Raw genomic sequence first — 18,374 nt, 5'->3', positions numbered from 1 at the left:
AGAAGCAGAGGAAGAGGAAGAAGCAGACTCCCCAGTTGAGCATGACCAGAGTTGAAGGCAGATGCTTAACTGACTGAGCCACTCAGGTGCCCCAGGGTTTGTATCTTTAAAAAGTGATGGGTACTGAGGTGGGCACATATGCATGGAGCACTGGTGTTGTATGTAAGCAATGAATCTTGGAACACTGCATCAAAAACTAGGGAAATTGGAAGGGGAGGGGAACCATGAGAGACTATGGACTCTGAAAAACAATCTGAGGGTTTTGAAGGGGCGGGGGGGTGGGTGGGAGGTGGGGGAACCATGTGGTGGGTATTAAGGAGGGCACGTATTGCATGGAGCACTGGGTGTGGTGCAAAAACAATAAATTCTGTTACACTGAAAAGAAATAAAAAAGAAAAAACAACTAATGATGTATGGTGACTAACATATACACATACACAAAATAAAAATTAAAATATAGAAGAGAATTCTTTGGCTAACTCAGAAACAGCTATATTATTGTCAATTTTTTTTTCTGTTGATACAAGTTTTTACACATAAATAAAGGACTGTTTATGCTTTGGGTATGAATTATTTCATTTTTCGTGACAGTTTTTCTGGGAGAAAAACAATTTGAATAGGTGAACATGGAAAATAATTGATGCCTTTTTATCGATAAGAATTCTGGAGGGACCTGTGAGCTTGCATTGAAGAGATGTAAATTAGAATGTTACTGTGCTAGTCCGTCCATTCAAAACTTTATTTTCTAAAGTGATGAACTATGTACTCTAAAAAGCAGTTGGGTGGGAAGCCTGGGTGGCTCAGTGGGTTAAACCTCTGCCTTCGGCTCAGGTCATGATCTCAAGGTGCTGGGATTGAGCCCCACATCAGGCTCTCTGTTCAGCGGGGAGCCGGCTTCCCCCCTCTCTCTGCCTGCCTCTCTGCCTACTTGTGATCTCTCTCTTATTCTGTCAAATAAATAAATAAAATCTTAAAAAAAAAAAAAAGCTGGGTGTGCTTTACACTCTTTCATATCTTGAAGTAAAGTTGGTTTTCAGTCAAAAACATTTCTTTCTCTCATTTTAAGTAAACAAGTATTTTCATGGCGTTACTGTGGTAAATGGAAACCAAAAATACTGGTAGCATGAAAAGGCTTTAGGTTGGATTTTATTTAAAAAAAAAAAAAAAGTTTCCATTCTTAACAGGTTAATGATGCTGTTAGAGATCAATGACATTGTTGTTGGGCTGCTATTAAGAAAAAATCTCAATAGCATGCATATTGATCTTAGTTTTTAAGTACTCTTAGCAATTTTTCAGTGTTTGACTTACACAACCTGATCTTATTTTGTTTGTCTCTTTGTTTTAAAGATTTTATGTTTAAGTAATCTCTATACCCAATGTGGGGCTCGAACTCATAACCTCAAGATCAAGAGTTGTATGCTGCACCTACTAAGTTGCTCCCATCTTTTTAACCTGATCTTATTTTGAAGACATTTGTTATACTTCTAGGAAAAAAAAAAAACAAAACTCATTTGCCTTTTCTTTTTTTTTTTTTTTTTTGCTTGCTGAAGATAATTTTTCATGTTTCTTTGCATGGACTAGTGCTTCAATACACATTACACATTAAATTACCTTATTAAATGTTAATTGTACATGGTGGGTGTGTGAGGAATTTCAGTGATTATCTACTCTCCCTCCTACCCAGTATAGAAATCCCTTCTGAAATAGTCCTCTTTAGCTGAGAACTTTTTTCACTCCTTAAGAGGAAATCAAGGTTTATTTTTCCATTCCCTTTCAGATTGCAGTATAAACCACTGTTGAATTATACAGAAAGTCTCCCACTAAATGCTTTCTTCCTGGTTTTAAAGGAGGGAACTTTCTCTCTCCAGAGGGTCTCATAATTTTTTAAAGCATGGAATATACGTAGGTGCTTTATAAATATTTGTGAAATTTTTAGATGAAGAGAGGTGATGACAGGAGGAATAAATCATAGCCCTTGTTATTTTTTCTATTATTTAGTTATTTTTATTTATAAAACTTTTCCATAACACGGAAGAGAGTTAAAATTTCCTACATGGATTTGCAAAGTTACTTTCCTAACAAGACAATAGAAATTAATAAAGATACACTGTTTTAAAATGGCTTTTTGACACATTAAATATATGAGCTGTTGAAATATTTGTGCTTTTGATTGGTTAAATCCAATCTGTATTGAGCATTAAGCCCTGCTCAAGAAGAAGTTGCAGAGATGCTCTATCCTTTCTCAGTTCTCCCTGCTTCCTGTATTCTAACAGTCTTAGAATTGTATTGTGCTGAGCAGTTAATATAGTTCTGCTTGGACCTTATTGTCTACTCAGTTCAGATAAGCTCTCTAGATAGCTTAATGTTTTCTTCCTAGATGATTTTCTTTATTCCTATCCCACCATTGATCCTCTCTAATAAGCTAGAGTAGAGATCTCTAAAAGGAATGCACCCAGGGGATGTCTGAGACAGTCCGTTGGAGTTCAGGAAGAAATATTTGGATTTTCTGAATTTTTACCTAAGTATTTTTATTACCTGATTCTTTTTCTAATTAATATAATTTTAGGTAATTGATAATTACCTAAAAATAATTACCTAATTATTTTAAATTTCTAACTTTGTATAATCACAAATTGACACAATATATTAGTAAAACAGTACAGTAATACATGTATATATTTTGTGACTTTATATGCATGTAATGGGATGCTTTGTCAAATGCATTCACTTGATAGAGATATGCAGTTAAAAAAAATATGGAAGCCTGTGAGCTGGAAGTCCCATCCATTAGGGATGGCAGGCTTGCTTTTCCAGCCAATGTTAGAGTGGCTACCCCACACAGAAATAATTTTACAGGGGCACATGTGTAGCTCAGTTAAGCAGCTGAGTCTTTGTTTTAGCTCAAGTCATGATCTTAGGGTCCTGAGATGGAGCCCTGTGTGGAGCCCTGTGGGTCATGGAGCCTGCTTAGGGTTCTCACTCTCCCTCTACCCCTTCTCCCCCACAAAAAAAGAAAAAAATAATTTACAGTGCTTTTAAAGATCTGGTAACTGTCAGATGGGCAAGTATGTATTTCCTTATGCAAGAAAGTAACTTGATAAAATGTAATTATAATTGCTCAGCTGAACTATATGGATAAAAAGTTGTGAATGTCACAATTTATTGGACTTCTGTGTAATTACACTTCTGTAGTTTAAGTGAGTATTGTATGTAATGTTATTGGTTCATTGCCATTTTGAAGGATTCCAATAAGGCAATATGTTTAAAAATATGTAGAATTACTGTTTTTCAGTCTGGTTTTATTTAGATTTTGTGAAAGGTGAAGTTTTTAATTATCATGGAAGGATTTCAGATTTATTGAAATATTGCCTCTATAAAGTGATGTAATTATATACTTATAAATTATAATGTAAATTATGTACTTTATATTAAATTATATACTTATAAATTCTAGTAGGAGTTTAAGTGATATAATATTTATAATGTATGATAAATATATTTGTGCTAAGACTTCACTCCCTGAGAAATTTTAAATGAATAATTTTTAGGGAAAAACTTAAAGGTTCATGTAAGTTTTTATATTCTTTTTTTTTTTATAGTGATAAAAACAAGAGAAGAACAAAAACAGTAAAGAAAACATTGGAACCCAAATGGAACCAAACATTCATTTATTCCCCGGTCCACCGAAGAGAGTTTAGGGAGCGAATGCTAGAGGTTACGCTCTGGGATCAAGCTCGAGTTCGAGAGGAAGAAAGTGAATTCTTAGGAGAGGTATCTGGAATTATTTTAAAACTGAGACTATTCATGTCCTCTTAAATACTTTTTTTCATGTGATTATCAGTAAAATCATATATTTGAATATCTGAAAAAGTAAACCATTTCTTTCATGGAATGAATTTATTGCTCTAAGACAAAACATTGATGCCTTTTAAAAAATGGTTTCTAAATAATCTGGGACAATTTTTAGGTGTTTATTCCTACTGTAGAAATCTCAGTGTTGAATGCTGAAAGTTTGGTTTGTGTTTCACAAATGTATTGCATTTGTGGCAGCTAATACGGTTCTGCTTAGGAACCAGAGCTGAAGAGTGAGTTATCATCACACAGCAGTTCTCATATACATAATCACAAACGGTGTCATCTTTGCACAGGACCCTAAAAGAATAAAAGAGTCATTATTCCTGTGGACTGGTTTCCTTTGTAAATTTATTAAATATTCATATTATAAAATCCATATGAGGATACGGTTCCTATTAAAAATCCATTCTTCACTTTCTTTCCTGTTTTGAATTCTTAGTGACATTATACATTGAACACAGAGTTTTAAATAAGACAGACTTTGATTCATATCACACCTTTCTCACTTAACAGCTAGTATGAGCTTAGACCAGTTTTTTTTTTTTTTTTTTTTTTACCTTTGTTAGCTTCGGTACCTTATCTGTAAAAGTTGAATAAGACCAATCTAGCAGGTTTTTTTTTCTGAGAATTAAGATAACTTATGACATCATTCTTAATGTCTAGTAGATGCTTTTAATTTCGTTTTGTCTCCCCACTTAAAGGTTTTTGTAAAGGTTAAATTAATAAATGTAAATAAAGTTTTTTTCAATTACCAAATAATATACAAATGTTAGTTATTACAGACTTATAGTAATAAGCATTATTTCTTTAATGACAAATTTGCATTTCCCTGATGATTAATGATGTTAGTGATCTTGTTTTGTGTCCGTTTCCCTTCTTTGGAAAAATGTCTGCTCTTATCTTCTGACCAGTTTTTATTTATTTACTTATTTTTATTTTTTTATAAACATATAATGTAATATTAGTCCCAGGTTTACATACTCCACGGCACTCACTGTAGCATCTGCCCAGTTTTTAAAATGGATTTTTTGATTGTTTTGGTGTGGAATTACAGAAATTCTTTATATATCTTCAATATTAATCCCTTTAATTAATTAAGGGATTGATAAATATCCCCCTAATTAATTAAAAGGATTAATTAAGTTAATCATTCACCCAATTAATTAATCAATCAATTAAGTGATATTGAAAGTATATCATTTGCAAATATCTTCTCCCACCCAGTGGGTTACCTTGTTAACAGTTTTGTTGAAAGTTTCCTTTGTTGTGAAAAGCTTTCTCTTTTAATGTAGTCCCAATAGTTTATTTTTGCTTTTGTTTCTCTTGCCTTAAGAGACTTATTTAGAAAAATGTTGCTATGGCCCATGTCAGAGAAATTACTGCCTGTGCTCTTCTCTAGGATTTTTGTGGTTTCAGGTCTCATTTAAGTCTTTAATTCATTTTGAGTTTGTGTAAAAAAGTGGTCCAGTTAAATTCTTTGCATGTAGATGTCCAGTTTTTCCAACATCATTTGTTGAAGAGACTGTATTTTTCCTGTTACATAGTCTTGCTTCCTTTGTTGACGATTAATTGACTACATAATTGTGGGTTGATTTCTGGACTTTCCATTCTGCTCCGTTCATTTCTATATCTATTTTTGTGCCAGCACCGTTCTGTTTTGATTACTATATCTTGAAATCTGGGATTCTGATACCTCCAGTTTTGTTTTTCTTTTTCAAGATTGCTTTGGCTATTGGAGTCTTCTGTGGTTCCATATAAATTTTAGGATGATTAGTTCTGTGAAAAATGTTGGTATTTTGATAGGGCTGCCTTAAATCTGAAGATTGCTTTGGGTAATATGGATGTTTTAATAATTTCCAATGCACAGCGTGGAATATCTTCCCATTTGTCTGTCTTATCTTCAATTTCTTTCATGTGTTTTATAGTTTCAGAGTACAGGTCTTTCATCTCCTTGGTTAAGTTTACTCCTAGGTTTTTTTGTTTTTCCTTTTTTTAAAAATTCTTTGTGCCATTGTAAATAGGATTGTTTTCTTAATTTCTCTTTCTACTACTTTATAATTAGTGTATAGAAATGTAACAGATTTTTGATTTTCTATCCTGTGACCTTGCTGAATTCATTTATCCATTCTAGTAGTTTTTTTGGTGGAGTCTTTAGGGTTTCCTGTATATAATGTCATGACCTCTGCAAATAGTGAAAATTTTGCTTCTTCCTTACGAATTTTGATGTCTTTTATTTCTTTTTTTTGACTGAGTGTTGTGGCTGGGACTTCTGGTACTATGTTGCATAATAGTGGTGAGAGTGGACATCTTCACCTTTTTTTTGTTTTAGGGGAAATGTTTTTAGTTTTTCACCTTTGAATATGATGTTAGCTGTGGGTTTTTCCTGTATGGCCTTTATTATGTTAAGGTATGTTCCCTCTAAACCTACTTTGTTTAGGGTTTTTGTCATGAATGTACTTTTTCAAAAGGTTTTCTGCATCTACTGAAATGATCATATGGTTTTTATCCTTTCTCTTATTGCTATGATATATCACAATGATTGGTGTATATTGAACCACCCTGTATCCCAGGAATAAATCCCATTTGATTGTGGTGAATGATTTTTTTAGTGTACTTTTGGATTTGGTTTGCTAATACTTTGTTGAGAATTTTTACATCTGTGTTTATCAGAGATCTTGGCCTGTATTTTTTTTTTCCTTTTTTGTACTGTCTTTATGTAATGGCAAATTTAACAGTAGGCGGGTGGTCAGAGGTCTATAAAAAATTCAGATATTTAAAACTATTAAGTCAGTAAGAAGTTATGCATATTTAACTTTTATTTAGTTATTGTCAAAATATATGGACAATTTTGTAACATAACATTGTTTTTGACCAACAGCATTATTATTATAATTATCATTATTATAAAAGTTATGAGACCATTTAAGAGAGTTTCTATATTGCGGATATACAATGTTCTTTTGTCTCTTGGCTTTGTAGATTTTAATTGAATTAGAAACAGCGTTATTAGATGATGAGCCACATTGGTACAAACTTCAGACCCATGATGTTTCTTCATTACCACTTCCCCACCCTTCTCCATATATGCCACGGCGACAGCTCCATGGAGAGAGCCCAACAAGGAGGTTGCAAAGTAAGTTTTCGGTGAGATTTATCAGACCATTATGAATCACCGTAAATGATATATATATGACATAGAATTTGAAGATCCGATTATAGGTATTAACAGGCATCTATTAGTGTTTTCATAGCTACTGATGGTTTTAAATTGATACACTAAAATGAGGTTATACTTACAGCATTCATTTGTCATGGTATGACCCCACAGTTATGTTTTCATTTTGGCTCTTGGAAACTTACATAGAAATGAGATAGCAACTATAGTAAAATTTGGTCGTGTAGCTATACATGTCTGAAATTATGATTTTCATCTTCATTATGCTAACTATTTTATAAATATATAGGAGGACAAGTATAGTATAGTGGTTGAAACCATGACCATGAGCATTAGTCAAACAAACATGGGTTTAAGTTTGATTCTCTCACTTAAGAAGCATATGACTTCAGGTAGGTTCTTTCTCTAATTCACTGTCCTTGTTTATAAAAGTTAAATATTCTCGGGAATATAAACTGATGTGATTATTGTTGTTATTATTATTGTCAGTGTTTGCATTTTACCGAGGATTTTACATACTCCAAAATATCAAATAGAATTTGATCAATTCGGAGAATCTTAAAAAGAAATGTGGAAATGTTTTCTAGACTGAAAAGTGGCATTATTTTGTTTGTTGTTCCTACAGATCTAATTTGTTTTCTTGATGAGTCTATTATTAAAAGGGGGAGGTGTCTACTCACTTTTTGTGTAGTATTCATGGGATAATTTTATCTTCATGGAGTCAGCATTTTCCAGGCTTAGCAACATTTTTTTGTGCAGTAATGGAGAACTGGTTGACATTAACCAAATTTCAGAAGTGTACATTTATAAGCACAAAAGGCATGTCATTTATCAATCCGAAGAAATGTATTTGGCAACATAACAAATGACTCTGGTCTACGTGGATCACATTTTCCCTGCTGAATAGAGGACTAAATTATATATCAGAAGGCTATTTGATGAATAGAGAATTAGAAGAAAGGATAGGTCTTATGGGATATTTAGTCATAAGAAAGCCTAGAGAATTACCTTCACTCCTTTTTAAAATAATGTCTTTGATGACTTATTTACTTATGAATTTTATTTCCTGTGGTTACAGTCTCTCATTATTTAAGCACTAATTTTACAGCACTCACTTTTTTCAGCTTCTCCACAGAGTAAACATTTACCCACAGTTATTTGCAATTGCCTTTATAACATCTCTTGTTGTAATAATTACACTACTGTGAATTTTATGTGGCGTCATTTTGGTTTGTATTCTTTTGGGTCCCTGTAATCCACCCAAGTACATTATCTCTAAATCACAGGGTAGGATCATGGGTTACTACACGAAGTTTACTAATACAAACCATTTCGTACTAATTCTTGCAGTTTGTTTATAGGTCGCTACTAATACTTACCCCAGTTGCTATTACAGACTCTTAATATCTAAACTCTTAGATCTACCAACAATTTTCATTACTTTTTTTCCTCCCCAGTGAATTAAAAATAGTGGAAGAACAATGAGGATGGATTCTTTCTAGTTAGCTACATGTATCATAGATTTTCATGCAATTAATTTGATTTAGTTAAGTTTATAGCTTTTAATATTTAATCATTCCCCAAATAGCTCCTCTGCTACTTAATCATTAATAGTATTAAATTCACTCGTGGGTAATATGGTTTCATATTGCACCATTCAGTCTTGTCACTACCTACCAACTAACCTCTGATAAAATAAATTTTCAGTATTTGAACATATGGTAAAAATTGGTGTTTTGCATCTAGAATGTAATCATAATTTATTAACAATGTGTAACACTGAAGATAAATAAAAACGTGTACATATACATAAAGGAAATGAAGATTTTAACACTTAGAAATAGAAGGTTAAAGACATTACTATTGGCTGAGGATATATTGCTCATCAATGTCAAGTTCAAGTTAAGGTACATATAAGTAAACATTAATTATTTTAAAAATTCATTCATAAGAATGACCTCCTTAAGGTTTGGTTTTTTTTTTTTCATGGAAAGAAAAAATGTCTTATTTGGTCAAAGATCATGATCATTAACGTATTTGATGAAACGTATGTATGAATAGATATCGTTAAAAATATATAATAATCCCTCATTTCTTCTCTACATCCACATAATAGAATATGTTGGTAATTCAATCTCTGAGGCTGTGAGCTGAGGCTATGATATATATCATAGCCTACATATATAGCCTATATATATATATACACATATATATGTATATCTCATAGCCTCAGATATACACACACACACGTATAAATATATATTGAACATATATGGATATTTATCGGTATTGTTGGAATTCTGTTTTCCCTGCTCATGATTTCCTATTTTAATCTATTTGTAGATTCAAATTCAAATTCAAATTTGTAGATTCAAATGATTCAAAAAAGTATTTCATTTCCATGGACATTAATGATTTATAATTTTAAACATGTAAGGAAATATTTTTAAAAGCACTCTAATAGTAATGTCATATATCTTATAGCTAACTTAAATATTTTTTTAATTTTTTTTGAGATGGAAGTACAGGCAACTTTGATTATAACGTTTGAATGGTTTCCCTAGTAAAGGAATTAGTGAAGGTATTTGAAATGGATGGCTTTTTCTTACACCAGTATTTCTGTATGTGGCAAAGTAAGAGGGTTCTATGTATTAAAACATCTGTAGAAAGGGCCACATGCTCACTGCTCATGTCTGAAAGAAATTAGATGATGAGAAATTAAAATTTTAATATGAAAGTAATATTTTCTATAATTTTTAACTTCAGGCTACTTTTACCCACTGTTATCCCAGATGTTATTTAGACATTACCAAATGTGCATATTTCAGAGTGATTGATTAAGCATTCTTAAAAAGGTGTGAGCAAGATTGGAGCCATATGTTCAAATAACTAAAATTTTTCAATAGAGAAGTGAGATTGCTTTTACAGATGGTAAAATATCTCACATATTCACATAATTTTATTTTGATTCATTGGTGAGAAACTCTTCATTACTCTCTTGACACATAGATTATTTTTGAAGGTATATTTTGATGTATAAGTTTTTATTTTATATATTCTTTACTCTCATTCAGTTAAAGTTGCATAGTGTCTCAAATGAAGTATTTTCCTTTTTAACATGACAAAAGTCATTTACAAATTTGTTACTTGGTATCTTATTAACCATTCTTATCACAATTTGAACTATACAGATGAAAAAGAGTTTTCTTTTTTGATCCTTTATTCTTTTCCTAGTCCCATTTTAATCAGATTTATCTCTTTGACATTTCAGATGTTAATTCTTTATTTAGCAAAATGTAACATTATTACCCTTTCACTTTTTGAAATAGATAACTTCACATCTACTATTTTTATACAGTCTCATAACCACAAATCTTTAGAAAAGTGAATGGAAATAAATCATTGGGACAAAACCAAAATGATGGTTTTGAGAGGTGTTAGATAAAAGAGATGTGATTTCCTCATGTAAGTTTCTCAAGATTTCAACCATTTGAGATGTGTTTTGGCCAATGTTCTAATTTTCTATGCCATTCTCTTATTTCTCTCTTTCTTGGACTGCAGTTACATGTTTAAAGATCTTTTAACATTGTTCTACAGGTTATTGAGTTCTGTTTATTTTTTAATTTCTTTTTCTCTTTTTCTCAGTTTTGATTATTTTTACTTACTGTGTCTTTAAGTTACTGGTATTTTCTTCTACAGTGTCCAATTTCTCTGAAATTCATACTACTAATTGTTTTAGCAAAAATGTATTTTTCATTTTAAAATTTACATTTGGTTTTCTTAGAACTTCCTATTTTTATTATATCCCTGTGTGTGTAATATTATATACATATATGATGTCTATGTGTATAAATATATTAACAATTTACAGGATCATATATATACACATATGTAAATGTATGGAAAATCCATAGCATTACATATATACATACATGTGTACATAGGTGTACACGTGTATATGTAATGTACATACATGTATATTCAGTATCTATATTGTATTTATATGTAATGTATGTTTGTGTGTGTGTGTGTAATCCTGGGAATTCTCACATACATTTATAATATTTATTTTTAAATCTGCTAACTGCAATATCTTAGTCTTCTGTGGGTCTACTTATAGTTCTGATTTTTTCCTTTGATTCTGGATCACATTCTATGTGTTTTACATATATAATAATTTTTTATTGTATACTGGACATTGTGTTCCTTACCTTTTAGAGGCTCTGGATTTGGAAAAATGTTGGCTTTTATTTTGGTAGACAGTGAAATTATTGAAGGATCACCTAAAACATATGAAGGATATGTTAAGGCAATTCTATTTTGGTTCTTCCTTAGTTCTAAAGCATAGTCCTTAGTCTGGTTTGTGGTTTTCATTCCTAATGTGTGAACTTCCCAGGCAAAATCCAAGATATTGGCCAAAATCCCATGATATCACTGGACTTTAAACTCTAGATTCTGTGTCCCTGTGCATCAAGAAGTTGCATCTCTTTTAGCTTTCCAGCTGTGGCTTTCTTCTTGCTTTTCCCTCTGCAGTTTACAATTTAGGGAAGGATTTAGGGGGCTGTTGTATGTAAATTTTGTGCCTCCCTTTTTCTGGCTCCCTCTTTTTCAGGATTTTCCTTATAATTCTACCTGCTCTGAAAACTCTGAATTCTGACCTTTGGCTCTTCAGCCATGTAAGAATGAAACTTTTTTTCTTGAGCTATAGCACCTCTGCAGAGCACCAAACTGGGAAGGCCCTTAGGAGAAAAGCTGTTTCAGTATGCACTTTTCTTATTTCAAGGGCCATGTACCAATTTCTGTCTGCATCTGTTTGTTGTCTGGTGTCTTTAAACAGTTTTTGTTAAAATATTTGTCCATTTGTAATTATGACTGGCAGGAGAGTTAGTCTAATATAAGTTACTCTGTCATTCCCAGAAGCAGAATTCTACATTTTTAGTAAACTTTTTACTGAAGTATAGCATCTATACAGAAATGTGTATAAATCATAAATATGCCCCCAAGTGAATTTTCACAAAGTACCGGAAACCATGTAAGTAGCACCCACATCAAGACAGAACATCACCAGCCTCCCTCTTGCTCTCTTCTAGTAAGTATTCTTCCTGCCAAGGTCAAATACCACAAAAGAGTTTTGCTTATTTCTAACTTCATGTAAATGGAATACTCACACATACATAGGAATTTTATAGAATTGGAATTACAAATATTTTATTCTTTCACATCTGGCTTTTTTTTCTTACCAAGGTGTTTGTGAGGTTTATCAATATTGTTGCAAATAATTGCATTTAACTTATTTTCATTGCTATACACCATTCCTTTCTCTAAATATCCAAGAATTTATGCATTCTGCAGTTGACTAGTAATTTGCTTTCAGATTTGGGCCATTCCTACTAGTGCTGCTATGAAATTTCTCATACATGCCCTTTTGTAATCATATGTGTTCATTTTTGCTCTGAATATACCTGGTAGTAGAATCAATGGGTAATAGGCTATGTTCATATTCAAATGCAGTAGATATTATTAAACAGTCTCTCAAACTATACCCATTTTACTTCCTACAGTAAAAAAACACACCAATTTGTACTTCTTACAGTAGTGTTGAGGGTTTAAGTTTCTCCACATCATTACTTGTTTTTGGTATTTTTACTTTCACTACCATTCACGTGGATGTTCAGTGTTACCTCACTGTGGCTATAATTTGCATTTCTCTAATGACCTTTTCATAGGTTAATAGACCATTTAGATATCCTCTTTTATGAAGAGCCTACTCAAATTTTTAGCCCATTTTTCATTTGGGTTCTTTCTTTTCTTATTGCTTTATGAGGGTTTTTTTTTTAATTATAAGTTTGAATTCTTTATAGCATAAATATATTGCAAATGTATTTTACTTTCTAATTTGCCTTTCCACTCTTAAATGAGATCTTTTAATCAACAGAAATTTTTAGTTTTCCAATTTTTTCTTTGGTGTTAGTGTGTTGGTGTGATCTGTATGAAAATATCTTTGTCTTCTTTAATATCAAGTTTATATGTTTTCTTCTAGAATAGTGCTTTATTCTGCTTGTTGAATCTACAACTCATTTGGAATTGAGTTTTGTATATTGTGTGAGGTAGGGATCAAAATTCATTCTTAACCCTTTGGATGTCAACTTGGTCCGTATATTTATTTAAAAAGCCGCATGCATTTGGTTAACTTTTTGAGTCTATTTCTTTCAATTAGGCAACTTTTCTATTCTTGTGTCAATATCAAAGTATCTTAATGGCTGTAGCTCTAAATTGTGATATCTGGAAGTGTAACTAACCCAGCTTTGTTCTTCTTTAAGGTCATTATTAATATTCTTATTTTTTTGCTCTTAATCAACAAATTGAGTATCAAATGATCATTTTTCATAAATACCCTTCAGGAATTTTGATTCAAATTACATTGATAATTTTGGGGAGAACTGAAATCTCTCCAGGGAGTGAGGAGATTCCACTTTATGAATCTGTTGTATCTCTAAATAATATTTTAATAGATTTCAATGAAAAGATTTTATATCTTTACTATATCAGTAACTAGGGATTTGACTTAAGTGGATGTTGATATTAAGAAATAAAAGTTATTATTATTCATTATTCATTGAATTCTAATAACATTTTCATACATTATTTTGAGTTTTGATGTACAATATTATGCTACCTGTGAATAATGACAATTTCTCCTCTTTCTTTCAAATTGTTATACCTTGCTTTCCTTTTTCTTACTCAATGCTTTGGCAAGGTCTTATCATAAAATGCTGAGCAAAGTGGTATTGTTGAGTAGAAGTTGCCATCCATGTTTTGTTCCCTAATTCTTAGGAAAAACTTTAAATATTTATCAATTATAGTTGATATTTTTGTTAAATTAGTGTTAAATTTTTACACTACACTGAGATTCAGGAAGTTCTGTTTTATTCCTAGTTTGATGAAAGTTTTAAATCCTGAATGCATATTGAATGTATCAATTTTTTCTAGATATATGGATATATGCATATAATATTTCTCTTTTATTCTACAAATATGGTATATTGCATTGATTTTCAAATGTTAATCTAGCCACTCCTGTGATGAATTCAGGTATCTCATCATGCGTTATCAATTTATCTATCCCAGGTTTCAATTTACTGATACTATATTTAAAATTCTTGCATCTATATTCATGAGAAGGAAAGATTGTCTTTTATTAGCTTTTGTTATCAATGCTATGCTGGCTTCAAAAAAGTACTAGGAAATATTATTCTTTTTCTGTTTGATGTCTTATTTACTCTTCAAGTTTGGATTTCAGTGTTGTGCTGGTTTCATAAAAAGTGAAAGTATACCATTATTTTCTATTTGAGAGAATTTCTGCATTATTGGTATTAATTCTTTAAATTTTTAGGCATATTCACCATTTAAGTCATTAAGGTTGGTAATTTCTTAGTGTATAGGTTTTAAATTATAATTTCAGTTTCTCTGCTAAATTTAGAACTAATCAAAATTTGTGACTTGTACCAGCTTTGTTAAGTTGGATTCGTCTTGGAATCTTTACATTTCTTCTATTAAAAAATTATTTACATGAAATTACTCATAATAATGTCTTGTTATCCAGTTAATGTCCATTGGATGTGTAGTCATGTCCTTCTTTTTCTTTTCTTGTTTTTCTTGGTCAGACTTATAGTAGTCTTTCACACAAAAAAACCTGTTTTATTTACTTTCTAGGTTGTATTTGTTTTTCTTTTCCACTAATTTCTGTTCTTATTATATCTCTCTTTTACTTTCCTTAGATATAGCTTGTTTCTCCTCATTTCTTCAGAAAATACTTATGTAATATTTATTGTGGTGCTTTCATTTACCTCAGTTATTTAGGCATGTATTATTAACTCTCCAAACCCTAGGGTTTGTTTGTTTGTTTGTTTCTTTCTTTCTTTCTTTCTTTCTTTCTTTCATTTTTGTCTGGCATATCAGAGTATATAACCTTTGCATCATTTGGAATCTTTAAAATTACTAATTCTCTTAATGGTGATTTGTGTAACGATTTTGGCAAATGTTCTTGAGAAGAATGTTTATTTTGTCACAGTTCTGTACATGTTCTACAAGTTATTCAGGTTTATCAGTTTTGTTCAAATCTTGGTTTGCTTTTTTTTTTTTTTTCTCAATCTAAATATTCCACTGGTTATTGAGAGTTCTTAACGTTCTATGTATGATTGTGGACTTTCTCCTTTTAATTTTGTCACTATTTGCTTAATGGATTTTGAAGTTATGTTATTGGGTGTATACTAACTAAATTGTTATACTTTTTCTAATAGACTGATAATTTTATCATTACATAATATGTCTTTTTTTAATTTTATTTTATTTATTTATTTTTTTAAAGATTTTATTTATTTATTTGTCAGAGAGAGAGAGAGAGAGAGCAAGCACAGGCAGACAGAGTGCAAGGCAGAGTCAGAGGGAGAAGCAGGCTCCCCACGGAGCAAGGAGCCCGATGTGGGACTCGATCCCAGGACGCTGGGATCATGACCTGAGCCGAAGGCAGCTGCTTAACCAACTGAGCCACCCAGGCGTCCCCATAATATGTCTTTTTATATCTAGGCATGCTTTTTCCTTAAGGCCTTCTTTGCTTGGTGTTAGTAATGCTATATCTGCTTTTCTTTGGTTAACATTTTTTTGTGTGGTGTATTTTTTTCAATCCTTTTGCTTTCCACTTATTTGTGTCCTTATATTTAAGGTTTATCTTTTGAAAACAATGTAAAGTTCATCTTCTTAAATCCATTATGACAAGACTTATTTTTTTTTATTTTTTTATTTTTTATAAACATATATTTTTATCCCAACATGGATGGAACTAGAGCGTATCATGCTTAGCGAAATAAGTCAAGCAGAGAAAGACAAGACTTATTTTTTATTGGAGTAATTAATATATTTATATGTAATGTAATTTCTTACAAATTGTGCTTAATATTTTACACAATATTGTTTATTTTTTATTTTATTGCTTTCTTTTGAAATTCACATTATTTTATTTATATCCACAAATATTTAGTTACTTGTTATGGTGTTTGTGATTGATTCAAAGATACATGATGTTTATATATCAATAAAACTCTTATTCACAAACTTGCATGTAAAATACACATTTTTTTCAAAAGCTATATTTAATTTTACTTAGGTATCTGTGTTTCCAGTCAAATATCAATTTTCCTTCTCCTTACCTACTCGCATCTCTTATGGAGGTTATAGGAAGCCCTAAAAAAGGAAAATATTCAGAAAAGACCCATTAATTTTTAATCCTTCTAGAGCTTCATTGATTTGTCCTATTTGAATCTAGGTCTATGCACAGAAATTTTTACTAATGTTGGTTCTTTGGGCCTTAGCATCCAGCTTGATCATGGAGCTACCATCCCAGAATCCTAAAATATCACTGGACTGCAGAGAGTTCCTAGAGCCTGGCTCCCTATTATTCACAAAGCTCTTTAACCATTGTCCCTTACTAATTCTGAGGAATATTGGCCTTCAGCAGTGCTTTCCTCCTTTCTCTGCCCCCCCTCTACACTCCTTTCTTATTTTTCTCCTCTAGCAAAATCTCATTAATAAGCCTAGAGTATGGAAAGTAAAGTGCTATATGTCACTTTTCTTTTCAACTGGAAACATTAATTTCCCTAGTTAAAAGAAACACAGGGCGCCTGGGTGGCTCAGTGGGTTAAGCCGCTGCCTTCGGCTCAGGTCATGATCCCAGGATCCTGGGATCGAGTCCTGCATCGGGCTCTCTGCTCAGCAGGGAGCCTGCTTCCTCCTCTCTCTCTCTGAGTACTTGTAATCTCTCTCTGTCAAATAAATAAATAAAATCTTTAAAAAAAAAAAAAAAAGAAACACACAAAAAACTTGCCACCTCTTTAAAATATAAAAATGTAAGAATAATAAAGCATAATTTATATCTCAGTACATGATCATGCCATAATTTTGGAACTTGTATAATTTTTTATTATATATAGACAGGAAAGTTGTAAAACTAAAATTTTAACCTTATGTGGAGGTATTAGATAATATTGCTAACTGTGATGAGCATTTTAGCTAGGGCTTAAAAGAATAAGTAAGATTTCAGTAAATAGAGGTGAGAAAAAATAAATTAAGTATGCTATGATAAAGACATAAAATCTAGATAGTTTAAGACTTAATGTAGAAAGCATTGAGTGCCAGGCTATGGATTATGAGATTTACCATTTTTAAATATAATTTGAGGATAGAAGACTAAAAGAAGTAGTACAATAATGTCTTAACATGATGTATTCCCTCTCCTTGATGTGCTGCAACCTGGGGGGAAAATGTTTTAAGGGGAGGACTTTCCTTTCATTATACCATATAAACAAATACCTACCTTGCTTATAAATGAAACCTCATGTATTTTGAAATTGAAGAAAGTTAAATGATATTTATATTAGAGATAAATTTGGGAAAGCAGTGAACTGAATTGGAAAAAATTAAGAAAGAAATGAATTTGCTTGCATCTAGATCATAAGGTCTAATTAAGCAATGACCATAATGATTTCCAATTGATAAAGGTCACAATGAGTAAATAATTCCTTATCTCTCCTCATAAAAATCTCTTTCAACATTTTTCAGCATCACAGTTTGTGCCAAAATATATACATTGTTTAAAAAATATTATATATATGCTATAGGAAGGTTATGTTAAATATGTGTGTTATAGATAGTAAATATAGATATGTATATCTGGGACATATTTTTAATATTTATTATTAAAAGCCCTGGAATTAAAATGTAAGCTTGACTAGCTTGAAATATTTATACCTTTTTCCAATTTAAAAATTTCTTATAAATTGTGAATTTTTAATAATGAATAGAAATTGTAATTTTTAAAAGTTGTAAGTTTGAGCCCCACGTTGGGTGTAGAGATTACTTAAAAATAAAATCTTTAAAAAAAACCCAAAACACCTCAACAGTAGAGTGACGTAAAGTAAGAAGACCACAACTGAAATATTTTCTTTACTATTTATCCATTTAAATTCTAGGGTTTGGATATGTTATATTAGCATTAATTTGCATATGTGTGTAAATCAATATGAGCATGAATATCATCATCATGAATATTTTAATAAAAAGTTTTAACATGATACAAAGATACCTATAAAGAATTATAAAACTGGTAAAATTGTTGTTTCAGTATGTAAAATACGATTTCAATGTAGATATTTACTTCGATTTCTAACATGATAATTTTATTTATTAACTGTGTAACACATTTCTGTTTACACTTTTCCTATAACTTTTTGCTGCATGCCTTGTGATCACCTCTTCATAAGACAGTTTTGTACTATCAGTTATATACATG

General features: G+C 31.3%; 1 protein-coding gene across 49 annotated transcripts in view; it reads left to right on the top strand.

Annotated features, from left to right (window-relative positions):
• Positions 1-18,374, top strand: part of RIMS2 (regulating synaptic membrane exocytosis 2) — a 596,172-nt gene that overhangs the window by 324,853 nt on the left and 252,945 nt on the right. For all 49 annotated transcript variants that reach the window (XM_082719297.1, XM_082719284.1, XM_082719290.1 and 46 more), the window contains 2 exons: positions 3,600-3,771; positions 6,835-6,988. In XM_082719297.1, the coding sequence (XP_082575423.1) occupies positions 3,600-3,771; positions 6,835-6,988 (326 nt within the window). The remainder of the gene's footprint in view (positions 1-3,599; positions 3,772-6,834; positions 6,989-18,374) is intronic.

This window comes from Mustela nivalis, assembly GCF_964662115.1.
Source record: "Mustela nivalis genome assembly, chromosome: 2".
Taxonomy (NCBI): Eukaryota; Metazoa; Chordata; class Mammalia; order Carnivora; family Mustelidae; genus Mustela; species Mustela nivalis.
Note: the sequence above shows the minus strand (reverse complement) of the source record. Positions and strands in the feature narration are given on the sequence as shown.